The 26,705-nt window shown below is 52.3% G+C and overlaps 2 protein-coding genes across 2 annotated transcripts; both read left to right on the top strand.

Annotated features, from left to right (window-relative positions):
* The first annotated feature begins 15,546 nt into the window (after positions 1-15,546).
* Positions 15,547-18,374, top strand: LOC136538510 (uncharacterized). Its single transcript, XM_066530469.1, has 3 exons — positions 15,547-15,805; positions 17,689-17,950; positions 18,047-18,374. The coding sequence occupies exons 1-3, from the start codon at positions 15,677-15,679 to the stop codon at positions 18,103-18,105; spliced, it is 450 nt and encodes a 149-aa protein (XP_066386566.1). The 5' UTR covers positions 15,547-15,676; the 3' UTR covers positions 18,106-18,374.
* Positions 18,375-19,024: 650 nt separating this feature from the next.
* On the top strand, positions 19,025-20,273 carry LOC136538509 (protein RESTRICTED TEV MOVEMENT 2-like). Its single transcript, XM_066530468.1, has 2 exons — positions 19,025-19,189; positions 19,302-20,273. Exons 1-2 carry the CDS (start codon positions 19,099-19,101, stop codon positions 20,090-20,092), a joined length of 882 nt encoding a protein of 293 aa, XP_066386565.1. The 5' UTR covers positions 19,025-19,098; the 3' UTR covers positions 20,093-20,273.
* Positions 20,274-26,705: the final 6,432 nt, after the last annotated feature.

Raw genomic sequence — 26,705 nt, 5'->3', positions numbered from 1 at the left:
CCTGCCCGACCCCGCTCAGAGGCGGACAGGGATGTCTCAACCTTTTCTCATTCAATTCTAACCCCGAGCTAAACCCATAGAATCTCCATCGAGGAGAGACCATCGGGCCGCCTGAGCCTATCAAACGGCTCGGGCATCTACTGGGAGGCGGGTTAAGAAGTTATGGAATGCCACCAGAGGGCTCTACCGACCCCATCAGCAAATGATGGACCTAGATTCCACATGAACGTACCCATTAGCGAGCTCATTGAGCCCGATACTCGAGCCGTCGAGGCAAGTGTCGTCTACTCAGCCCCTCTGATTACGAAAATCGAGGACGGGGTAACGCACGAAACACGGCCGACCCCTATTAGACCCTAAGAGGGCTTAGGGGCTCGAGCCGCTCGATGCAGGGACAGAGGTTCAAAGGACCCCTTTGCCGAGCCCATAGAGTCCCCATTTAGGGAATTCTATTGGAAGGCAGGGCGGGGAATGGTGGAACGCCATCCAAGGACTTTGTCGACCCCGTCACAAAACCACGAAGCAAGATTCCGTCTGAACATCCCCGTTGGCAAGCTCATCGGGCACACCATCACTATGGTCTCCAGTAACACCCGACCCCAGCAACCCAAGGGTTCGGCTCTCACTCGGGGGCTGGTAAAGGTATGGCTACCTCCCTTCCTCTTTTTGAAACAATCATTACATCAGATTCCCTCCTCGTGTCAAGACCAGCGGCAAGATTCGGGGGAACAGATTGGTAAGACCGCAAAAACCAAACGACCAGACGGCCACGAGCAGAAGGTGAAATCTAACAAAATGAAATTACAAAGCAAAATCATGAAATTGCTTCCAGACTCAAAAGTACCGACACTTGTTCACATATTACATATAAATCTTGTTCATTCGACTAACTACTTCCACGAAGGGAGAACCGCTTCTTTCAATCTGTCCGCCAGGTCCTGCGCAAGAGGTGCCACCACCTTCTCCATCTCGTCCAACTCAGGATCTTCATAAATAGGCGCGAAGCCTTGACTCATCACCTTCAAATTGATCTCCCGATCATAATGAGAATGGACGACAGCAAAGGCTTGGGTGATCCCAGCACGAAAGGCATCTTCCTCAAGTTGGCCTACCCGCACCGTGATACCTGCGGCACGAGCTGTGAGCGGGCTGGTCTCCACCGGCTCCACCACCTTCAGGGCATCAAGGACCACCCCAACCGCAGCTTGTAGAAGATCGTGCTCGTCGCTCTTAGCCTGAAGGGTTCTTCCCACATGGGCAAGCTCCTTTTCCAGCTTGACAGAGACGTTCTCGGCGCTCAACCTTTGGCTCACCACGTCACCAAGATCCACCTGGAGGGTGCAGACCACCTCAACGTCCTCATCCACCTTCTGCTGAAGGGCCGTGGCCCTACTCTCGGCCTTCCACCTGAGATCCTGCTCCGTCTCCAGCTCCTTTAGGACCTCGACAGCCCGCTTACTGGCCTGGGCATCCTTCTCGAGCAGCTCGTCCCGCTCCTTCAAAATCCTGGCGGCCTCTTCCTCTTCTAGCTTTACCCTCGCCGGTAGGTCTGCGAATATCCCATGGATTTCCTCCGCGTCCCGATGCATCTCGGCCTCCCGCTCCTAGGCGGCAGCAAGCTGCGCGGCCATATCTGCTCGCAGCCGGGCCTCCTCGGAAAGGCGATCCCACTCCGCCTTCCGCTCATGGAGGAATCAGGATTTATTCCGACTACGAGCAGCAAGAATCTAAAGAAGAAGAAGACCGGTATCAGAAACACAAAAATAGGCGAAGAAAGAAGAAAATCAAGCGAATACCTGGGTAGTAGGAATAATGATCTCACGCAGGGCTCCTCTAGCCTAGTCCAAGGCATCCAGCATGGTCGAGATCCCAAGGTCAAGACCCTACCGCTCCATGCTCTCGGCATGATCGTCGAGCGAGAAAAGAGCCGACGTCGGATCCTGGGTGGCCATCCACTGGAGCGGCAGCTCCCCCCGCATGGGGGAGCGGCTGCCTCTTGACAAAGGGGCCAGGGGCGGCTCCCTCCTGATCCTATGCGGCACCACCGCCATGCCCGACGACCCTTCGGCCATGTCCGCCTCCATCCGGCCCGCCTCGTTCGACACGGCCTGGGCCGCCGATGGCATCGACTGCGCCACCCCCTCGGATGCCATCACGCCAACATCCAGCCCCGCCGGGCTTGGTGCAGCCGCGGCCACTTCCACCTGGGTCTCCGGTGGCACGGATTGCACTGCACCCTCAGGTACCACCTCCATCGGCAATACCAGACCCTTGGCTAGCTGTACCATGCCCGCCACGAAAGATGCCGCCTACTCAGCAAACACCGAGGGCGCGGGCACCACCACAAGCGCGGTCAGATCGGCCAACATGGCTCCGACATCGGCACCACTCCTGCCCAAAACAGGGGCGACGCCAGGCAGCGCCATCTGTCCCACCTGAATGGCGAGGCTCTTCTTGGGCGCCAGCCCCAGGGAGTGGCCCGTCCGCAAGAACCTACACAAAGGTAAAAACCATTAGATCAAAATAGAAAGGGAAAAAGGATGAAAATAGGGGAACCAGCGGCTTACGCTGATGCCTTTGGCCAGCGGAAGCATTTTGGGGACCGATCCCTAGATCCCTGCCCCAACTCGTCTAGGTGGGACCGTTTCGAGCCTGCCCCCCCCCCCCCCCGCTCTGCGGCAGGGGGACTCATCTCCCTTACCTCATGGGGCACGGCACCGGAGCCGCTCCCCTCCACCATCACCTTGGGGTCACCGGCGACAGGCCTGCCTTCCCCCATCCACCGATCCTCGATCGGCATGCCGTGCAAAACGGCAGACTCTCTAGCCTCCACCGACCTCACCGACTCACTTCCCTCCACGTGGAACGGGAAGGGTCCCTGCACGGATGGGTGGGCACTTGTCAGCGTGTCCTCGTCCTCCAGGATGCCCCAATCCATGTCAACAACTACCTCGTCGTCATCATCATCATCATCGTCATCATCACTGCTCACGTCCTCTCCCCGATCCCGTGCTTCCTGCTTCAGTCGTTTCTTCTTCTTCATCTGCTCCCTTGCATTCTTGTCCCGCTCGGCCACGAGTCGATTCATTGCCGCCACGGCCTTATCCTTTGGTAGTGGAACTGGACTGTCTTTGAAAACTAGCCCCCTCGGCTGGTTCCAATGTCACAAAAGCGAGTATCAAAAAATGGAGATCCAGGAAAAAGAAAGAGCACGGAAGAAGAAGGCTTACGAATTCGAAGAACCTAGGTTCCGGCCGCATTGGGGGATGTCCGGGCACCGGATACACAATGTCAAGGACGCCGCCTGCGGAATCCTTTGTCGGCTCCGTCGCCTCCTTAATGCACTATGCCACTTCCGAGAAAGGGAGCGCCTCGTCAACAAGCACTGTCCCCTCGAACGACATCCTGGGCATCATCCGATGCAGGGGAAGTGCGCACGCCATCAGCGGAGCCACCCTCCTCGCATGATAGGCGCCGATAATCCCCGCCCCCCTTTATGCCTCGTTCCTTCAAGACTTGGAGGGCGGAAAGAAGGTCGGAAAGGTGTTTCTTATCTTTGAACTAGACGCCCAAGCCCACGACTCCGGAGCCTCTTCGATAAGGCGCCCGGTGTACCTCGGCAAGGTGGCACTCACATCATCCCTGACATAAAACCACTGCGAGTGACATCCCTTGTTTGAAGTCACCAAACGCATGAACAGGTAACCCCTCGACTGGGTATGGCACAGATGAACACTAGCATATCCCATCGGCACGCTCACGTCCTTCCCCCCAATCTTCCTTTTTGACAAACTGACGGTAAAGAAATACCGCCACAGATCAAAATGGGGATCGATCCCCATGAAACCCTTGCACAGGGCAACAAACGCCGCCATATGTTGAACCCCGTTGGGAGTAAGATGCTGCAGCTCCACCTCATAATAATCCAGCAGCCCCCAAAGGAATCTATGCGTGGGTACCGCAAATCCTCGCTCATGGAAGATGGCGAAAGATACGACATACCCTTTGGGCGGCGCCGGCTCACCCTCATCGCCAGGTAGCAGCCACTCCTAGATGGCGGACAATGGACGGAGAAGGCCATAGCGGATGAGGCCCTCCAAACGCCGAGAGGTGATGCTAGATCTGCCCCACAACTCCATTAAAGTGATTGGGGAGAAGGTGGGCGCGAGCTCGACGGCGGCTACAAGGCAGGCGCAAGCTTGACGGCGGCTGCAACACGGACGCGAGCCGGTCAATTGTGGCGGTGCGGGCACAGGAGGCTGGGGTGATTGGCAGCGGATGTTTCAGACGCAAAGGCAAGGGAGCGAAATACGGAACCTTGGGGGTGAACCCCGTGGTTTTATAGGGGCGACGGACGCGAGAAGGGCAACCGTCCGCCTCGATCTCCGGGCCTGCCACGCGCACCGCCGCATCATGTCGCGGGACACGCACCCGCAGTCCCTATCCTCTCCCACCAAAAATCACGGTGGATGGTTCACCTTCCTCAGGTGAATCTAGACTCTCTACCCACCTGGGAAACACAGGGAACGAAGACTTTTTCCTCTTTGGCCCACCTAGGGCCCAGAAGCTCAGCGGTCGGCCTAACTAAGGACGGGTCCGCGAACGATCTGAAATCAAGGACGCAAGTATTACCGGGATCTCGGTCCATGGTCAAGCCCCAGTTAGGTCAGCCCTGAATGAGATCCCCGCGAACGGGATACCACGACCCCCTCAAAAAAATATCCAGTTGACGAAAAACTAAGTCCTTCAGCCTTACCTGCGAAGGGTCTGATACAACCCCCCGAGCGACCCTACTCGAATCACCCGAGGGCTCAGGGGCTACACCCATCGGGTGCGCTCACGCGCACCTTCCGGCAAAGTAACTCCGACGAAATCGAGAACACCCCCTAGGCAATTCTATCCAAATCACCCAGAGGCTCAGGAGCTACTATCGGGGACCTAATACTAGGGTACCGCAGGAGGTGGAACCAATAACCATCGAACGTTAAAAACTTCAGGACGGACAAGGGCGCCGCTACATTCCTTGCCCGAATGATAGAAGTTTGGTTCCATCTCGCCTGACGCCTTTAGGCTAGCCCTGCCCTGCCCGAGGGCTAAGGGCTAGTCTCCACCTTCGCCCGATGCCTTTGGGTCAGCCTCGCCTCGCCCGAGGGCTAAGGGCTAGCCTTCGATCCGCCCGACGCCTTCGGGACAGCTCCGCCTTGCCCGAGGGTTGAGGGATAGACTCCGCCTCACCCAACCCCTGGGGGGTGGGCTCGGTCACGCCTAAGGGATAAGGACTGGACTCTGTCTCGCCTGACGACCAAGGACGAACCTTGCCCCATTCGATGTCCAAAGACTGGTTTCGTCTTACCTGATAACTTCTCCTTTGTTCCCTCATGATCATGGGCACAGAGCAAGATAAGACGTTCGGGTCAACCGCGGCTTCAAGGACCATACCCTGCGCCCCGGCAGGAAAGGTACTGCCAGGGAACAACTAGACGGGTGCTTTAGACCCTTCCGGACGTCGCAGAGCCCAAAAGGTATTGCAGGAGCGTGCTCCTCGCCCTGTAGAGTTGTAGGCACCGCCTTCAGCTCTGGGACACGGAACCCGACGAAGATATACGACAACCACTACACTCCAGAAAAAGGTTTGCGATCTCCACGAAGGACGAACATGCCGTCGCCACGTTATGGACCCAAGGGAGCGGCGCCCGCTTCCTGACCCCTTGGGTCCACCAAATCAAAGGACCTTGCCCACAGCGCTACTCCGGACCCGACCCCGCGTCCCTCAGACAGAGACTCATAGGAGCCAGAAGGCGTGCGGAGCAAGGCTGGGCAAGGTTCATAAGTTAAAACCACTGTACTGCAGCCCATATCCTGCGCAGGGCAGTATTCTGCAAACATCCTGACATTCTACAGGGGCGTCAATAGTATTGTAGGCGCTTATCATCCTTCGCACTCATCAGAATGAGAAATGAGGCTGGGTAGACGTGAGCCACAAGACTAGGTAGAGTACGCATTTTAAGCCCTCACCCTTGTAAAGCCAGCCCCTTCATCTATAAAAGGGGATGTGTTTCCTCCAAATAAGGGGGGATCGAACAACACGAGACACACACATAGTCAAGCTGCTACCAAGCTCTTGGCCTCCTTTTGACCCTTCCATCATAGACTTGGGACCTGTCCCTTTCTCGGTCGTTTGTATCCCCTACTACGAACCATTCGCGGTGCTAATAACACGGCAGCAACAAACTGGACGTAGGGATATTCAGCCCGAACCAGTATAAATCTTGTGTCCTTTAGTGCACCATCCAAGCCTAACGCGCATTACTATAAATTTACTTGCCGGTGCTTGTACGAAACACCGACAGGACCCTTAAGCTTACCTGAAATTAACTACGCCCTTCTTTGTAAACCTATGAGTCTAGTGTTTTTACAAAATGAACCTGATAAAGACTTTTATTCGCGCTTCCTCACCTTTTTCCTTCCTCAAGAGTAGAGCACGACAGGGAAGACCATCCGCCAGCCAAAGGAGCAGCTCGCCGACGGCGGTGTTGTCATAGGGCGATGCGTGGGGGCAGCGGCGGACCCGGCCATGTACGTGGGCGCCGACAGCATGGCCAGCGGTGGCCCACGGCACCCTGGCCATGCACGCGCGCGGTAGCCGTGGGGCGACGGCGGGGCACGGCAACAGATTGGTAGGCGGAGCTGGGCGCGGCTCCGGTGAAAGGGAGGCGAACGGTGGTGGTGCTACGAGGCCGCAGCAGCGGAGGGGGGAGCTGCGCGGGCAACGCGGGCGGACGCTCCAGGCGCGGCGGCTGCGTAGCGTGACGACGGCGAACGAGAGGCGCGGCACGGCGGCGTGTGACCCCCCGGCGGATGTACAACAGAGCAGCGCCTCGTCACCGGCGGACACAGCCATGGCGGGGCACACTGGAGGGCGCGAATCGTTACTCCAGAACAAGGAGGAAAGAGGCGGCTCGACGAGGCATCGACGCCGGCCAGGTCATAGTCATGGGCGGGTACTCGCGTGAGGCAGCGGGAAGGAGAAGGGAGGGGCGGCGTTGCGGAAGCGGTGACGCATCCACTACGGCAGCAGAAAAAGGAAGGGAGGGGAAAGCAGAGCGGTGGTGCGGCAGCGCACGGGCAGCGTGAAAACGGTAGAGACAGAGGCATGGGAACTCGAAGGCTTGGAGCTTTGCTCGACAGCCAGGACAGACAACAGCGGCAGGCAAGGACGAGCGAAGACTGCTGCAGGTGAAGCGACGGAGCTGACAATGAGGGAGGGAAAGCAAGCAAAGCAGTACACGGCAGCAGCAGCCTGGCCATCTTTTTTTTAATGGAAAAAGACAGCGGCAGCAAGGACGCTCGCACAAGGCACCGAACGCAGGACAACAGTGGCATGGACGAGACGGTGAATAATTGCCATGCAACGAGTACGCCGCACGTCAGGAAAAATAAATGAAGCTGCTGCGTTCTCTCTCTCGTCAGTTCGTGCTTATCAAAATAAACCTGTGAGTATATATATATAGTTCTATTTATTAATGGATTTTATTTTATTTATAAAAGTTGCTTTTCATGCTTAATCTAACGGAACAAACCATTCGCTAGAATCATCGTTCGATATTCCTAAATATATTTATGCACTGAGTAATTTAACTTGGATGTTTATTTGAGTCCACAAAACTAAGTCACACGGGATTCGGTTATCGCATCAAGTACATTTAAATAAAAAATTTCTGAGAAACTCGTTTCAAAAATTTTACTTAGGCCTAAATCGCGGTGCTAAACAAGATCGTAACGCTAGAGGTGTTACACGCCTACTTTCTCTGAACACACAAGTCTGCTAACATATGAGGTCCACTACTCTGTCAAACTATCATAGTTTTAATCACATGCTGCATACGGTAAAATACAAAACAAGATAATATTTGTAAGGACAAGTAATTTTGACTAATTTATTTGCAATAAGAGGATCATGAAAAAGGTAGCTTAATGATACAACATACTCCTATAGTATAATGACGACCACAATACATGGCAATCTCGCAGGATAATTCTTGTTCTAAGTGTGATAACACAAGACTGTCAGCATTTGTTTGTTAAATATATCAAGATTGCTGAACGAATTTCATTTTTTTAAAAGATGAGAACTTTATCTAGTCCCCACTAAATCAATCTAATCACATATGTATATTCTCAGAAAATGAACTGCTTGTCATCTTTCTATTTTTGCTAATAAAATTTTCTGAGCTTCGTATGTATAACCTGGACTCAACATGGCCATGGCAAGACATAAAAAGTTACCTTAGTTACAATATCATTATATTAAGCACAATAACATGGTAGCTGGTTGTGCTCAGCATCAAGCATCAGTGTATCACTGCCAACCATTGACTCATCCTGTAGAGTTTACAAATGTAAGCCATGGCAATAAAATTGCAACAATTCAGGGCAAGTTCAGTTTATTACCTGCAGAAAAGTTCTTGCATTTCCTCTTTTTCAAGGTTTAACTTCAGTGAGAAATCATCACTCTTTTCCTTGCCTGCCTACACCAGATTGTTCAAAAAATAAACAAAGATCAATCCACAGACATTTTGCAGTGCAGAGATAATCTTATGACCTGGCTTGGTGTTGCTGTTATGGGGACACCAATTCAGCGAGCGAGGTCTGGAGGCGCAAAGGCCTGATGCCATACATCTGAATACCATCCAGTGTAATAAAAAAAATAGCAAGCCAAAAATTCAGTGGCCATAAACAAAGTTGATAAGAGAAAAGTATCTAATATATTTCACCAGTAAAGTATCTAACATTGGTACACCAAACTCATGATTTGAGACTGTCAGTAAATAAATAAGGCTCGAGCTATTTGAAATGAGATTGGTACAGACAAATGACTAACTATGCTAAAAAAAAAACAATGACATCCAATGTGCAGGAACACAATATCGAAAATTTTAGATGATTTCAAGGATAACTTTGATGCCTAACTATGCTATAAAAACTGGCTAAGCTAATTAGAAGTACCCACTGGACGCAAGAAAATGGTAGCATTATCGAGCCTCTATTCAGAACCAGGGATCCGATGAGGTAGCTGTCAAGATATATGAGAGTTTAATGAACTTCATACTGTATCAGAGTTTATCGGAAGAACACAGAATACTGTTAACATACCAGCAGGAGTGATCGCTAACCCTTCCTTCCTGCGCCTTCTTGCACCATCCAAAAATGGTTTGGTTGGAGTTTGTTTTGTCCAAAAAATTCTAAGAAGAAATAAGAGAGAAACTTCCCTCGCCTAGCCATCTCCTTTCTTCCCAAACCAGGCCAGCACATCCTCATCCCTCGGTTCTAGCCTGCCTAGATTTGCCAAAGTAACGCACAGGCTCGGGTGGCTTCGTGGAGGCGGCGGTCCACGTACCTGAACATACCGAGTAGTGACACATTCTTGGCCAGTGTTGAACCCTTCTTGTCCTCTTTTTTACCATTCTGATCACAGTCGCTACCACAGGACCTTCTAGCCGATGTGTCTATGAAGTGCAACATCAACAAACAAATCACCATCAAAACCAACACCCAAAAACCAATGAGAATGGGAAGAGACGGTGAAATCGAATCGTACCTGGTGTCGAGAGTCACAGTCGCTGCACGCGACAGTGCCACCCATCGCCCATCACGTGTCGAGGCCATGGCGGCACCCACCCCCTCAGCCACCGACTCCCCCCGACGCGACAGTGGTGCACGCCCCCTAGCCCGCCCGCGCGATGAGGTCATAGTGGCGGCGCTAACCCCTGTGCCGAGGGGGAGAAAGGAGAGTCGCACGTAGATGGAGAGTGATTGCCAGTGATCGCGCGTAGATGGAGAAAGGAGAGATCGCGCGTAGACGGAGAAAGGAGAGTCACGCGTCCCACCTGTCGGCGCAAATGAGAGATCGGAGTCGCGGGATCGCAAGCAGCTGCGGATCCAGGAATAATTTTAGGGGGGGGCTGAACAACACATATCTCCGACTGCTGCTCGATCTTAAGTCTCAGCCCCACCTACACTATAGAACTTTACCTAAAAATTCATGGGGGCTCTATAGGGGTTCCACTGCTCCGGTATGGGTAGAGGCAGGAAATTGTGGTGTGCATCGTTTCCGTGTCGTCGCGAGACGTCCCCTGACCCTGCAGAATCTTGTGTGTCCTGATGTGCGACGGGGCAGTCTGTGAAGCATGGACTATCTTCGCTGAAATTTCGTAGAAAAACACTGCAAATCATCGGACATTGCACGCGCCGGGTGGTCTACTCTACTCGCATGTTGTCTCTCCAAAGACCGGCATGGTTTGCCTTCGCAAGCTTCCTGTAGGCTCTAGTACTAGCAAGGCTTCTTGATCTCGTCCCAGAGACCTCCTACTCAGGGAAAGCGTCTCTCCAATCAGACCAAAGCTTTCGGTTAAAGTGGGGACTTTGCACTGAATTGTTCGCAAGAAGCAAACCCGGCAATGATTTTTTGATTCATCTCTGAAACCGATTGTCCGTCCTGCGCGAAAACGCACGCCTCATTTTGGGCTTCAGCCAGACAGCAGGTGCCGGGCCCAAACCGGGATGGACGTCGAACCGCGGAGCCGTCCTGACAGGGGACGATAGGGGATTTTTTTTTTGACTTGGAGGATAGGGGATATAGGACAGCAGGAGGACGCCCGACGCGACGTGCCGAGTCCCCGAGAGAGGTACTCTCTCTTCTCTCTGTATATAAAAAAAATGCAATTTTTGTTTTTTGTCAATCAGTTTAAATTTTGACTAAATTTATATAAAAAGTACTAACATTCATGACACAAAATAAGTATCATTGAATTCGTTATAGGACATATTTTTATAATAAATTTATTTAGAAACAAACAGTAATACTATTTATATAAAATAAATTTTTTTCTTCTCGCGAGCGGGTTGACACCTGTTTTTCGTTAAGAGGAAAAGCAATTCGAACAAGGCGAGCGAGGAGGGGAGGCGAGAGGCCCCCAGCAACCGCTGCAGGAACACCTAACTACCGGATCTAGAGGTTTGTAAATTACATGGCTACGTTATTTTGCGACCAAATAGCAAAAAGCGCCGCCAAATGTGCGAAGCCCGCCAATGCCCATTCCTCTCCTTCCGCGAACGCCGATGCTGCTAAAGCAGAGGCCGGGGCCGGCGCTCTCCCGAATACCCTGGCATTCCTCTCCTTCCAAATCGACCAGGCAACCAAAAGGAGTAGGGAGTCAAACAAAGGCCGTCATGCCTTGTCTACCCGCCGACACTGGAGTAGCCACCAGTCGGCGATGTCACCACCATCCCCCGGCACCAATGCCGAGAGCTGCAGCGGCCTGAGCATCTCGAACCAAACTTGCCTCGCGAAGACGCAACCAAGGAAGAGGTGCTCGCACGTCTCCGACTCCTGGTTGCCGAGGGCGCATTCGTCGCCGTCCTGCAGTCCATGTCGCTTTCTCCTGTTCGAGGTCCATAGCCTACGGTGCAGCGCAAGCCAGAAGAATAGCTTGACCCGCGGAGGCGCCTTGACGCACCATAGTTCCTTGGCACCGAGAAGGCAAGCCGATCCGGCGAAGAAAGCCCTGTATGTAGAAGACACGGAGAAATTCCCGTCGGGCGACCACTTCCAAATGAACCTGTCCGGTGTCGTTGGTTGCAGCTGGACCGAGCGCATGACATCCCATACTCTGAGGTAGTCACAGAGGACCTGTGTTGTCGGGGCCCCAGTGATGTCCGTCGCCCAGCGGTTGTCAACCAACACATCTCGCAGTAAGCGCCTGCGGCCAGTCCTAGACACGGCGACGAACAGGGTCGGGGCGAAGCGCGACAGGGTGCCCACCGGAGCCCAGTTGTCAGTCCACATTCTAGTTGAGGCGCCATCACCCACCGCGACGGACATGCTCGCTGAAGCCATGGCGGCCATAGCCTTCTCCGTCCTTGACGGCAGACCGGCCCAGCAACGTGTAGGCTCCGACCTGGCGAGCCACTCCCAGCGCAAGCGCAGTGCGAAGCCAAAGAACTGCAGGTCAAGGACACCGAGGCCGCCGAAGTCCGTCGGTCGGCACAGAATTGGCCAGGCTACTTTGCATTTGCCGCCTGTGCACGACTCAGGCCCTGCGACGCTTGCCGATTTATTTGATTGCCCACTGGGACAGGCAGCAAGCGATACTCAGGTGAACCGGGATTGCTGACAACGTCACCTTGGTGAGAAGCACACGGCCGGCGTTCGTAAGTAGTCCGGACTTCCAAGTGGGGATCCTCGCCGCAATGGCGTCGACTAGTGGCTGTTCGACTGCCCGATTCAGTCGCCGCATGGATAGCGGAATGCCTTAGTATCTGCATGGGCAGTCTGGCATGGTGAGGAGGGTCCGGAGCTGCAATATTCATCTAGGCCCGACAGGCGTCCTCCAGAGACATAGCAGGTACAGGCAGTGTACCTCCGTCGACCTGTATGCTGGGCTCGAAGAGGAATACGGGCCCATCCTCTGGCCCATGAAAGAGGCAGGCCGCCTTGCCGGCTACCCGGCTGAAGTCCTCGTCGAGCACCTTCGTGATGAAGCCGCGGCGCCCACTCCCAAGGTCACGATCAACGGTATGGACTGGTGACGCGCGCAGACTGGCAGCTGCTTTCGGCGGTGCACAGAGCTGGGCCTCTGCCATCATCGGGTCTGCAGCTGTCACCGGCGTAGTTGGAGTCGCCACTGTCGTCGCTGTCGCCGGCGTTGAACATCTCCTCGTCCGATGAAGGAGGCGGCGTATGCCAATCCTGGAACTCAACAATCCGCAGCCGCACGAGGTACCTCAGTGCCGGAACCTCGTCGTGGATGATCTTCCACGGCCTGAGATAGAGCGGCGAGCCACCGTCGTGCTCCTCCTCTGGCTCTGGAACGGCCATGGTCAACTCGTCGGGGATGAGGTCCGGGTGAGCACACCACGTGGCGACGAACAGCTCCCGTTCATCGTCCGGGTCCCCAAGCGCGTCGGGGTTGGCGATGTCGACCTTCGCGCAAGAGGAGCCTATGATGGTTTGGGCGATGTAAGCAGATCTCGCATGGGAGGGGATGCCCTTGATGACAAGCACCCGGAAGTGAAACGCTCCGGCGGACGCCATGAACAGACGGCTCCATCGACGCCAACGCAGCTGGAATGGAGCAGCAGGGCACGCGGGACGGGGTGGGGGCGCGCCGGGGCGTCCACGGCCCCTGCGATGCCGTCGGCGCTGGCAGCAGCTTCGGGGGCGACTTTGCCGCCATCGGCGTCGGCACCAAGGGCGACCTGGTTGCCCGGCTCCGGGGCATCCACGAGGGTAGCATGACTCCCGTGGGGCGACTCGCCCACCGGCGCAGCCGTAGACGGCTCTGGGGTCGGCGGCCGACAACCCGGCGGGACGGAGGGCTCTCTCCTGGTGGAGACCGAGCGCGTCGACGCAGTACCGGAGGCCGAAGAGCGGTGGCCGCCAGGAGAAGCCCGACGGCGACGAGCGCCCCGGCCGACACGAACTGGGGAGCGGCCGCGCTTGCCATCCCAGCGCCCAGCGACCAGAGGGAGAGGGCAGTCCCGAGCCTGATGACTAGGCTCCTTGCAGTTGAAACACTTGGATGGCTGCGTGCAATCCGCCTTCACGTGATCGCCGGCCAAGCAGTTGAAGCATTTGTCAACGAGGTCCGACGGCACCGGCCGAGACTCAGGCGTGACAACCGCACGACGCCAGCGGCGCCGGCTGTGCACCTGCCTGTAACCATCGGCGTCCGGCACAGCCGACATGCGGGCGGGGTGGACGACCACGGACGCGAGTCTTGCCGTCTGCGGCGACCTGGCCGGTTGGGGCGACGATGGTCGGGCATGAGCGCGACGCGCGTCAGCCATGAAGCCGGAGTTGTTGCGGCGACGACGACGCCTGCGCTGGCGCCTGGGCAGACGGACCGCCTTCCCGCGACCCGCAGGTGAGGGAGCGTCGGAGTCGTCGAGCGAGGCCTCGGAGTCGGAGAAGTGGAGCCTGCCACCGGAACCCTCCGGCGACGCAGATGGGATCGGCGTCAGGGTCGAGGGTGCTCGTTCGTAGGACGTGGCCGGCGTGGGCAGCGGCTGCTAGCGGAGGGAGTTGCTGGAAGGTGGATCTCGCCGAGCTACAAGAGGCTTCCTCCTCCTCAACCTCGACCGCCCAAGAGCTGCGGGAGGGAGAACCACGTTCCATTGCTTGGTGGTCGGCGCGGGCGCAGACGGCCGCGGCGAGTGCGGGTGGACGCCGGGGCCGAGTGGCTGGCGGGGAGGGGGAGGGGCGGGAGCGCTACCGGTGCACGTTTTCACCAGAGCACCACAAAGAAGAGCAAATAATTTGAGTAATTTAATACACACTGGAACTAATTTAAGCGGCACGAATCCCATAGTTGTTTCCTTTCGTTAACGGCTGCTGTCTACCGGTTGACACGACGTATCCGTCGCGTCACTCTCCGTCGTCTCGTCTCCCATATCCGCCCGCGCCAGGAGCTCAGCGAGTCCGTGGCGAGTGAGTTTAATGGTTAAACTAACCAAACAAAGGGACAACCTAACCTATGTGCACGTGAAGAAGATACGTCGAGGCGGGGGAGAGGGCGACGGAGACGACGACCAGTCGACCCCGACGCGGCCGCCGCTCGGCGCTCGGCGCTCGCCTACGTCGTCGTCAATTCGCGCGGTGAAGATATGGTACGTACGTACGTGTGCAGCTTGGATCGCAGGAACGAGTTGCGTGAGGACGGTGCAACTGAGCTCTTGTGTCTTTTGATTTGAGGTACGGAAAGCCCAGTTGGCTCGTAATTTTTCCTTTTTTTTGTGTAAGAAAACTGGCCTACAACCTACAAGTCGTTCTTCAACTTCAGTCGTTTCCTTCCTACCACCAGAGTTCACCTGGTGCTGGTGGGGTTGATCTATGATCTGGAGCGTCTCACGTTCCCTACCAGTCCTCCAACCACAGCCATGCCATATGTGTTTTCGTAGTGTGTCCTAGGAGAGCGATTTCAGGATACATGTCATGGCACTTCGAGGATCTACCGATCTAAAATGTCTGCCCACACTGCACTTCAGCCTTTGATTCAGGTGGGAGATTCGCATCAGATGCATCGCTCCGCAAAAAGGCGCGGCGCAGCACCAGCAACAGCGATGGCCCTGCCGCTGTGGACCGCATGCGGTGGCCCTGTGCGCGCAACATCGGCAGATGATCGTACGTACAGGACAGAGAGGCGTCCCAAACAAAGCCGATAGTTTCTACGGCTGATAAGCTAAATGAAGCTAATTTATTATTAAAAAAATACTTGTCTGATAAGCTGGCTGACAAATTCAAGGGAACAGAGCCGAAAATGTTGACGTATCTGGGCTGTAGTCCAATTCTGAAGATGGACCGGCCCACTTAACAACAAACCGCTGCCGATCTGAGGTCTAAGCCCATAGCAACAGGCCAGCCCGCAATGTCGTTCACACTCCATTCTTGACAGGCCAGAGGGAACTGCTGCTCAGTTTCGGGGCCATCGATCGGCTGTCTGCAAGTGGGCCCTCTCGTGCTGGGGGCGATGAACCCCAAGCTGCTGGGGCTTGGAAATCTGAGAAGCGCAACAAGAAGTTGGAGCTGCTCGCCGGCTCCCTTTTCCGCTTCTTCGGCTCTTCCGGTTTTCCCCTCCGCTGCGACGGCCAGCCCAAGAAAAATCTCCTCTAGGAGCGCATGGAGGTCTCCGCTGGGCTCCGGCCGCCGCCCGTCGCTGCGGCAGCGTCGGTCCGAGGCCGTCGGTCCGCGTCGGTGCCGCCGCGCGCGGCTTCCCATTCGGTGCGGGCCGTGCCCCGCGCGATTAAGGTGGGGCTCATTTCCCCCTCTCCTCCTGTTCCACCACTGTTCCGCCCTCTCGCGAGGTGTGAATTTCTAGTTTAGCGTTTGCGGCGGCGTGGGGGCCAATGGGTACGCCGATCTCGTCCTCCTGTTCGAGATTGCTGCTTGCAGAGCTCCAGGGTCGCTGGATTCTGTTGTAACTTGTGCGCCATTTTAGTTACGTTTTGCTCCCCCAGATAGTGCTTTCTTGTCTTACCAGATAAAATGCTAAAGGCAAACATTATTGTACGGAAATTTTGCACCTAGAAGATACGTGACTGACAGCATGGAAGGCTCTTAAATTTATTTGGCCTCTGAAAATATTGCTGTTCCAATTGTTACTAGTTCTCTAAATGTGCCAAGAACATGCTTAGAGCCTTAAACTAGTAAATTGTGTAGAACAGCAGCCTCCATGAACAAACTGGATGGCTACAATTTTTGTTGACTATTGCCCTAGAAAAAAACTGTCATCTGATCTGACGCCTGTGACTGTGAGGGATAGGCTGTTCTATCTATGATCATACTACCGGTTCATTTTAGTTCTTTGGGTGTTTGATGAGTGAAGATACTGTTGCTGAAGTTCACAAGGAATTAATTAATTAATTAATTGATCAAATAAAGATGCTTTCAGTTGAGTATACATTTAATGCATATTACAAAAGCTACACTGAGGGATCTATCAGTGCAAGCAACAAACTGTTTTTTTTTTGAGAAACCAAGTAGAGTAGCGTACTAGCATGTCTTTAGCTATATATGCCATACAAGTTATATCAGAGAAACATGACCGTGTACATTGAATAGGACTATAGGAGCAGATAGAGTGTGGATTTAACCATGGCCATGTTTAGTTCCCCCCAATTCCAGAATTTGACACTATACAAAAAGAAGATTTCCCGTCACATCAAACTTGCGGTACATGCATGGAGTACTAAATGTTGACGAAATTAAAAACTAATTGCACAGTTTAGTTGTACTTTGCGAGACGAACGTTTTGAGCCTAATTAGTCAACGATTGGACAATTATTACCAAATAAAAACAAAACGGCACTGTAGCTACAGTACCGCCTGAAATTTGGCGGCGCCGGTTCGGTGCGTGAACTAAACACGGCCCATGTGAATATAGCTGTAATATGCGTGTGTCCATTTAACCATGTGAACATGGCTTTAGTACGTGTGCTTCAATTTAGCCATGTGAATGTAACTGTAGTATGCGTGCTTCAGTTTAACCATGTGAATGTAGCTGTAGTATGCTCTCGTTGATTTAACCATGTTAATGTAGCTAAAGTATGCGTGCTTCGGTGTAACCATGTGAATATAGCTGTAGTACGCATGCTTCGATTTAACCATGTGAATATACATGTAGTATTGATTTTTATCTAATTGGTCTCCTGTTACTGGGACCTCCCTGTTATCAAATTTGGTTCCTGCATCTCCCTCAGGCACGTTTCTCTGGTTGTCATGCACAAGTGTGTGCCTTTACATATGGCAAGGGCTGCATGTGAATACTCAGTGGTAGCTGGCGTTAATTGTTGTTGTGCAAGCCTGAACCTGTAGTCTTGTAGTATGTGCTTTCTTTAAAATTCGTAGAGTTGCCATGGCAATCTAACGTACTGCTATCACCAATGTGTGTCAATGATATAAAGTACTGATCAGTATCCAGTGTTCAGCATTCACAAACCTATTTGCCTATAGATCAATCACAGGCATGCTTTCCATGCCATCGACTATTGAGAAATCTTGCCGGACAAATTGTCGTTTTCTTCTCCTTTTTTCTTTTGTTGTGCTCAATTCCATTATGCACATTGGATTTTGCTTATCAGGCTGAAAGGAAATTTGTTTCAAGAGACTGATAATTTTTTCTTGCCGCACAGATTAAAGCAAATGCAATTTATGACCTCCAAAGAAATAGAAGTAATCTTGAATCGTTATTCTGCTACGACAAATCTGTCCCAGAGGAGAATATTGGAAAACCATCCGGTCTAAATTTGGAAAAGAAGAATGTTGGGGACAACCCTCCCTGCTCAAGCTGTGAAGCTAAAGGTGCTGTACTGTGTGCAACATGCGGTGGTTCAGGCTTGTATGTCGACTCAATACTAGAGAGCCAAGGAATCATTGTGAAAGTCAGATGCCTAGGTAAATAAGCATGACAAGCACATTTTGTGCAACAGTTGCCTCCTGCTATACAGATGATACATGACATATGCCTGCTGATATCTCAAACTACTGTAGGTTGTGGAGGAACTGGGAACATCATGTGCTCCAAATGTGGAGGCCGTGGGCATACATGAGTGCTAAAGCTTGCACCTTGTTGCAAATAAAAAGAGTTAACTCTATGGAGAATTTTCCTTGTGCTACATGATACGGCGCTGAGCTAGCTGCTGTAGCTACATCGAAACATTCTTTAGGAGCTACTGAACTATCCCCTTTTGCTTTTTCTTCCCCTCATTTCATGCTTAAAAGCACGATGCATCAAAGGATTCGATGTGATGTTGTAATCATAAAGGTGTAACGGTATGGGGAAGATACACTTAGTTTATGGGAGAGTGAGATTAAATTTCGAGTGTGCTACACTCCTGTGCATTAAAATTACTCAAACGCTCTGCTTCACAAATCACAATGCTTGTGGTTACGGGATTTCGCTCTGCTTCACAAATCACAATGCTCCTGGATACGGGATTTCCTGACAGATCAGGTGTGGTGATTCAACATGCGTGCAGTGAACCCAACTAAACAGAAGTGTGGTCACATCACAAATACCAGGTACAAATCTGACTATTAGACTTGGCCTAGGTCGAAATAACTAGTTCCAGTTGTACTGACAAATAGAAAGGGGGAAGGGATAAAAATGCAGCTTGGTCATTTGTTATTCGAAACTACTCCGTCGCTGAATCATGGACCTGAATTCTAGTAATACCTATCCCACTCAGATTAATATGCTTCTCTTCAGCCCCGGACCAACGTCTCCTGCAAATTCACATGCATTCATAAAATCCATTCCCTGAAAACAAGCAAGGTATACTTCGTCGATTGCTTTGCGTTGCCCAGGCTGGGAGGCGAGAAAAATCCAGACGGTCACTTGTCCACAAAGCCATGTTCATGGCCATCGAATCTATCCTTCTCCTCCCCAATATCTCGTTACTGCACTTGGCAGTGTTTGTATATATATATACATCCACCACGAACGCCCATTGCTATCAACACAGCAGCAGCAGACGCATTCCGAAAGCACATCACGTTAGCTAGCCGTTCAAGGTTGCAGGACACGCGAGGAAACCGCAGCCATGGCCAACAACCGCACCTACGAGGAGTACGAGCCCGCCGTCGAGTGGAGCCGCTCCGCCGAGGCCGACGCCGTCAAACTCACGCTCCCAGGCAAGCAATCGATCCCTTGGTTTTTTTTCGTGAGAAAAAGCTCGTCGCTTGATCATGCATGGCTAGTGCGTCGAGCGATTACTGCCATTGAAATCGATCGCTGGGGCTGCAGGGTTCAAGAGGGAGGACATCCGCGTGCTGGTGGACAACCACGGCCACCTGCGGACGCGCGGTGAGCGGCCCATCGTCGCCAACAGGTGGAGCCGCTTCCACAAGGACTTCGAGCTCCCCGCCAACTGCAACGCCGACGGCATCCGCGCCAAGTTCGAGAACGAGAGGCTCACCATCACGCTCCCCAAGAACGCCCCCTCGCCACCCATGCCGGCGCCGCCAAGGAGGCCGCCCATGGCGCCGCCGCTGCCGGCGGTTCCTGATCCAGCGGCGAGGTCTACCGGCCCGCCGCCCACCGTGCCGGCGGCGCCGTTTGCTCCTGCTCCTTCCGTGAAGCCGCCCGTCGAGCCCAGGCCGTCGATGCCGAGGAAGCCGTACGCTCCCGTGCCGGCACCGGCACCGGCGCCGCCGCCGGAAGTGGAACAACTTGCAACCACCAAGCCCCAGTCGCCGCTGGGGGCTGTTTCAAGGCCGAAGGAGGAGGTGGAGAAGCAGATGAGGAAGAGGGAGGAAGAGGGGAAGATGGCTGAGGACAGGAAGCAGGAGATGGTGCAGGATCAGAAGGCCACGGAGCAGCAGCAGAAGGATGCAATACTAGCAGAGATGGCGTTGGTGAACCAGCCCAGTCCGGCCTCGGCGAGCCGCAGCCTGCTGGTGAACGTGGCGGTCGCCGTGGTGGTGCTCCTCGGGATCACCGTCTACGTGTGGCACAGCCTGAGGAACGCGACCGGAGGCGCCGGCGAGCACGGCCACGGGCACATGGGGGCCGGCAGCTACCGCGACGAGATGTAAACAAGCTGACTCGAGGTGTGGCGTGAGTACAGTAAACTGAAAAGGAAGCAATGCAAGTACATATATATATATATATATATATATACGTACACACGTACGTACATGTACATAGGAGGCGCGGTACGGTACTGCGGTACATACTCCTATATGCCTGTTGTTCGTTTATCATCTGGTGTGACGGCTTAATGAGCTTTAAAAATGGTTTATTTGATTGGTTGATTGTGTTGATGGTGTAATTTGGCTAGAGAATATGTCATGATTGGCCAAATTATATTATTGATAATTAATCTAAATTAGTTGACACATTGCTTAAGAGTTGTAACAGGGCCAAGGGCGTTCCATGCTGGAGTATACACATGAAGAGACAAGGAACATGCCAGATGACCAACACGTATGAGGGTGTGTGGAGAGGATTTCCGTTCCTGTTCGCTCGGCTGAAAAGCCCTGACTGAAAGTACTGTTCGCTGATTTGTTATGAGAAAAAAACACTATTCGTTCGTTGAAATAGTACGGCTTATAAGACAAGCGAACATGGCCGATTTCTATACATAATTCACTCGACAAGCACGTAATTCAGGATGGAGACTCGAGCAGTATTTGTGGTAAGAGGCCAGGATTGTGCATATGAACAGAATTCCCATTATATTCTTGCTGGCCCCTGACGCGCAGGATTATTTGTTTGGCTTGGTCACGGAGGTGGAAGTATTTGAGACAGAGGAAAAGATTATAATTGTTTAATTAACCGGATCAAGAAAGAGGAAGTTGTACTAGTATCGGACTCAGGATAATATCTACATTTTGCATGGCCCATCAACTAGATAATAGCAAACATGTCCGTGCATTACAACAGGATTTATATCCTATGCCATTTGTTCTAATACGTTTTGGAATCAGACTCCATACGTTGTTGGACATATGCTATCTAACCCACATGAGTATGGCTCATGAGTTTGAGATAATTAAGTAATTATGATTTTAATCTCTTACCTAAGAAAGGTGGAAAGACTCATAATTTGCAACAGGTAGATTATTAACATAGGGGATGTTCGGCTGGTACATATGTGCACTGTAGCTCGGCTGATTTTGGATGATTAAATAGCATTCTGTGAGAGAGAATAAGCTGAAACAATCCGAGACTGTACCATAGTGTTTTAATCATCAATTCTTTGACAAATCCAATGCTACCTATTTTCCACTCGCAGCACAAGCTAACTTAACTGGCACAGTGGTACCGTCTTCCACCCGCTTCTGGCACCTGCGTGCCGCCTTGCTCGCTAGCAGGGTGTCACAGACGATCCATGGGAAGCTCCAAAACCGCTTCTCGCCGCGGCGGTCCGGGTGGTACGTCACATGGTACCACGCCGACGCCACCTTCAATGCGTCATCGTCCGTGGACGCCCTGAGCCACCCCTCACCTCCGCGTGCAGGGTGCCGACGGCGGCGATGATACGGTCCTTCATCTCGAAGTAGCGCTTGTTGTCCCGTCGCAGAGCGAAGATACACCAGTTTGTTCCGGATGTTGCCTGTCAGATTCTCGTCCTCGCGCTCTGCGGAGTAGTAGGTCATCAGAGTGCCCAGCCTCTCGGCGTACTGCTCCTCCGTAGTGTCTAGGACTAGGAACTTGTCGAAACTGGCGATCTGGACTCCACGAGGTCCGGGTCATACACGGAGCTCGGTGGGGCTGCGGGCAGGAGTGCTTCTGTGTTCTCCTCGTGTGGCAGGGCTGCGTGGCAGAGCTTGCCGGCCGAGGACGCCGTTGGAGATGTACATTGGCCTCTCCCATCGTTCTATGAAGTCCGGGAACTCCCGGGTGCATGACGCGGATGCCAGAGTATAAAGATTTCCAAACGTGCCGGCATGGCACTACACGGCCCTAGCCCGCCTGGGCACGGCACGACAGGCACGGTTAATGAGGCGTGCCATGCCACCGTGCCGGAGTTCAGGCCCAGGCACGGCTCTAAACTTGCTGGACCGTGCCTGGCGTGCCGTGCCGGCACGGCAGCCCAGCGTGGCCCGTGCCGGCCCTGGCACTGAAATTACAAAAACATTCATTCAAATCATAAGTTCGCAGAGATAACTTCTAACTCATTAAAAACATCAGACAATGCCAGCAAAAAATAGCAAAGAGCAAAGAACAGCAAAGAAAATATGCAAGTTTTGAAACTAAAACTAATTAAAGTAGAAGCTGTGCAATGGCTGCCTCATTAAAAACCTGTTTAGGTAAAACTCACCCTTGTGAGAAACCTAAACAGGAAAAGAGTACAGCCAGCTCCTAAGATTGTTCATAAGTTCATTACATCTAGCCTCCAGCATGTCCAAGTCTTAATAGCTATTACAGAACCATTACATAAATGGGGAACTTAATCAACATCAAGATAAAGTGCTTCAAAGGCCTCTTCCAGCTCCTTATCCTCCACCATGTGCTGCAGTCTTGATTCAGCATTCTCCCAGTCCTTGATGCAGGTTAGTGCCTCCACAGTCTCAGGGTTCAGCCTTCGGCGACGCTCCTCGATGATCCTGCCAGTAGTGCTAAAGGTAGATTTTGAAGAAATGGTTGACACAGGCACAATAAAAATATCTTTTGCAAGAATAGAAAGCACAGGATAAGTAAGCTTGTGCTCATGCCACCATTGCATGAGGTCAAAATCATTATCTAACTGGCTGACTGTGTCAGAGTCTAGGTAGGATGCAAGCTCACTAGAGTTAGAAGCAGAAGCTGCCTGTAGCAAAGAAGTGGCAGAAACACCCCTGGACTGATCAAGATTAGGAGGGAGAGAAGGACAGCCAGCTCCAATGTCAAGCTCATCATCATCATAAATGTTAGCCCAAGCTGTTCTTTTTTTTACCAGAAAGGGATGCAGGAACAACCCTTTTGAGCCTAACAGAGCCATACATTGCATCATACCTGTTGTACATTCTAAAAAGAAGAGCTCTGGTGTCCAGCAACTTGTTAGTGTAATCAACATTAAAAAGAGAATTCAACTTTCTAAGCACTTTGGTAAAGCCCTTAATCTTAGCTCTTGGATCTAGTATGAATGCAATGGAATGAAGATCAGGTATGTTCTTCTAGTACTTATTATATTTGTCAATCATAGACTGCACAACAGATCTCAGATGTTCATCATATTGATATTTATACAGGTGAACAGCGATTTTAACAATATGATGAATCATAAGTGGAGAAGTAGGATAGTACACACCAGATAAAGCAATAGCAGAGTCATAAAACAGTTCAAGAAATTACAACATCTTAGTTGCCATATCCCAGTGATCATCAGTCAACAGGAAAGGACTACCTGCAGGTCTAGGGTAATTAGCCTCAATAAAAGTATTGAAAGTACTCCTGTGAGGTAACAATGTTTTCAGCATAAGGTAGGTGGAGTTCCACCTAACATCCATGTCCAGTGAGAACTTACTAGGTCTAACACTGCTAGCAATGCAATAACTCTTGTATGCAGCAATTCTATGATTAGAGGAGTTCAAAAAAGAGATTGCAGTTCTAAAGTTGTCAATGAGAGCATTAACAGCAGCCAATGCTTCCTTAACAATCAGGTTAATAATATGACAAGCACATTGTTGATGCAAAAACAAATCAGCACCTAAATACTCTTTAAGTATAGGTTTCAGTTTATCCATTGCATTTTTATTGGCAGATGCATTATCCAAAGTCACAGAAAAAACCTTATTAAGTATATCATACTCAGCAAGGACAGTTTTAACACGCTCAGTAATGTTTTCAGCATTATGGGAGACATCAATCAACCTCAAACCAAGCACCCTTTTCTCTAATTGCCAATCAACATTAATGAAATGAGCCACAACAGATAGATAATCTTCTTTGGCCTTTCCAGACCAAATATCAGAGGTAACAGCAACAGATAAAACAATATTGTCTTGCAAACAAGTCATTAATTTTTTACGTTTACCATTGAAGTGCTTAAACAGATCTCTAGTAGTAGTTTGCTTAGAGACATGTGCAAAGGCAGGGTTATGAGCAGTTTTAATGTAATCTTTAAAGGCATCAGTTTTAATGTAATCTTTAAAGGCAGCAGTTTGAGACATGCGACATTTCTCACGACGCTTAACACAAACCTTAAGATGTCGAGTAAGATGTCCAGTGCCATCAGCAGAATAAGCAGAGTATTGTTTCTTGCAATGTTTGCAAGTGGCAGCATACCTGACGGGTCTCGCCTTACCTGGCACCTTCTTGAAGTGCTTCTCAAAATCATCCCAGACAGCAGAGGTAGAAGGCCGATTGGAGCCTGCCACCTCACTGTCGCCACCGTCGGCATCGGGATCGGCCCCTTCCCCGTGGACCGGGACCGCATCTTGGTCACAACCTCATAGGGAAGGGGATCAGCAGCAGACCGCCCAAATAGCTCGACGCAGTCCTCGTGGACATCGTCCTCCTCATCATCCCTGGCTAACCCGCACATCCGCAGCTCGTCGTTCTGGGAGTGATCAAACTCCCCTTCATCGGCGTCGCCTACGCCTGGGGCCATCTTTGACGTCTCCGATTCCTCGACGGCTGCATCAATCAACAACAGAAAAAGACGGTTAGGGTAGGAGATTAGGGTTAGGGTAGGGGGTTAGGGTAGGGGATTAGGGTTAGGGTAGGGGCCCTTACCTCTAGAGCCGGAGCGCCGGAAACGACGATGAGATGGACCGGATGCACACCCCCGGTACCTCAACGGAGACCGGTGCCCCGGAGGTGGTGGCGGCCGGCGATGAGAACGACGGACAGAAGACGAAGATGCGTCGAGGATGCTAAGAACGAGTCCCAATCGACTTTCAGGGATGAAGAACAAGGGAACAGATGGAGATTGAAGGCGGGAACCACCAGATCTGAGAGAGAAGAGGGAGATTGAGGGCAGAGAGGGAAAGCAGGGAGATTGAGGATGGAACCCACCGGATCTAACCCCTTACTCACCGGAGAACGCCATGGACACGGCGGAGCAGGGGAACGAGGCGAGGATCAGGCGAACGGGCGAGAGCGAGGAGCGAGACGACAGCGGGCGAGAGCGACGAGCGAGACGAGAGCGGCGCGAGGGAGACGAGAGCTGGCGAAATGAGCTAGGGTTTGGATGGTGCGGGACTGGGGGGCGCGGCCACGGCGGAGATTGAGGACGGAACCCACCGAATCTGACCTCTTACCCACCGGAGAACGCCATGGACACGGCGGAGCAGGGGAACGAGGCGAGGATCAGGCGAATGGACGAGAGCGAGGAGCGAGACGACAGCGGGCGAGAGCGACGAGCGAGACGAGAGCGGCGTGAGGGAGACGAGAGCAGGCGAAATGAGCTAGGGTTTGGATGGTGCGGGACTGGGGGGGCAGCCGCGGCGGGTGGCTTATGTACCGCAGGCCCGCAGCCCCGCCGGCGCCCCTCCGTGCCTGAGCCGTGCCGCCCGTTGTAACGGGCCGTGCCCGGGCTGACTCCTCGGCCCAGGCACGGGCACGGTACCGGGCCGGGCACGGCTGTGGCGGGCTAGGGCCGGGCTTTTTCGCACCGGGCTCGTGCCAGCCCGTTTCAACCGGCCCGTTTGGAAATCTTTACCAGAGTAGTCACTCGCCCTTGGCCCTCACGGCCTCACCCCACATGCACAGCCGCTGGCAGAGCACGAACTGCCCTCGCGCGGATGGTCGCCGGCATGGTCGCGCGGATCTAGCGGTGGTTGGCCGAACTACCGGCTGTTGATGGCATAATTTGGATGCGCCGGGTTTGTCGTGAAATTTGGTTTTTAGCAATGTCCTGTTGATAGGCTACTGCAATATTTTCATTGGCCGATTTAATGTTTGAGCAAAATAAATCGGTCGCTGACAAGTATTCTGATCAATTTGTTAGCTAGTCTAACAGCAGCATGCAGGAGGAGCGAAAAGACATTCTGGATTGCCGAGTGCTGGCTGGTGGCAGTTTGGCATCAAGCTGTAGGAGGCAATGATCATGCGTGGATTAGCTATAGCGCTGGTGAAGGAGTACGATCAGAGATATGCATGTGCAGTCAGGCGTCATTTTGATGGACGTACTGGAGAAGGCAAGCAAGAGAAATCTCAGAGGAAGGGAACGGAAAATTTTTTTAACGCCAGTTAATTGTTTGGCGGGAAGGTCCAAGCTCTCTGATTGGCTGGACGGAGGGATTTTTTGATACGTACCAGGAACAAGGCCAACAAACCAAAGGGTTAATAGGGATATTCTATTCTATTTCCATACCAAAGAAATACTCGTACATGTATACAACTCCCGTTTTGTATCTCTGCCGAAGACCAGGTGGACCCATATATATATGGTGTGCGGCCGATTGTTTTTCTTCGGATCAATCGACATATACACAATATACATTACTTTTTCATCTACGTTTTCTTCCAGCATAGCAGTTTGTAGTTCTTGATGAGCCCTAGCGTTTCTAGGGATTGGTTCATCTTTGCCGTTTTGCGCTGAAAAACGGTCAGCTCCCCTCCACGAAAGCGAGGATCCTTTGTTGCTTTGCTCGGAAAGCAATCACTTGTCATTGCGAAAATACGATAGTTGTCATGTTTAGTTATCATATTGTTGCGCGGATTAATTTCGCGTGCCAACACCGGCATTCGGGACTCCGAGTGCGAGGGGCGGAGCTG

Source organism: Miscanthus floridulus, chromosome 2 (genome assembly GCF_019320115.1).
Source record: "Miscanthus floridulus cultivar M001 chromosome 2, ASM1932011v1, whole genome shotgun sequence".
In the NCBI taxonomy this organism is placed as follows: Eukaryota; Viridiplantae; Streptophyta; class Magnoliopsida; order Poales; family Poaceae; genus Miscanthus; species Miscanthus floridulus.
The sequence above is the reverse complement of the archived record's forward strand: the minus strand, read 5'-3'. Positions and strand labels throughout refer to the sequence as shown.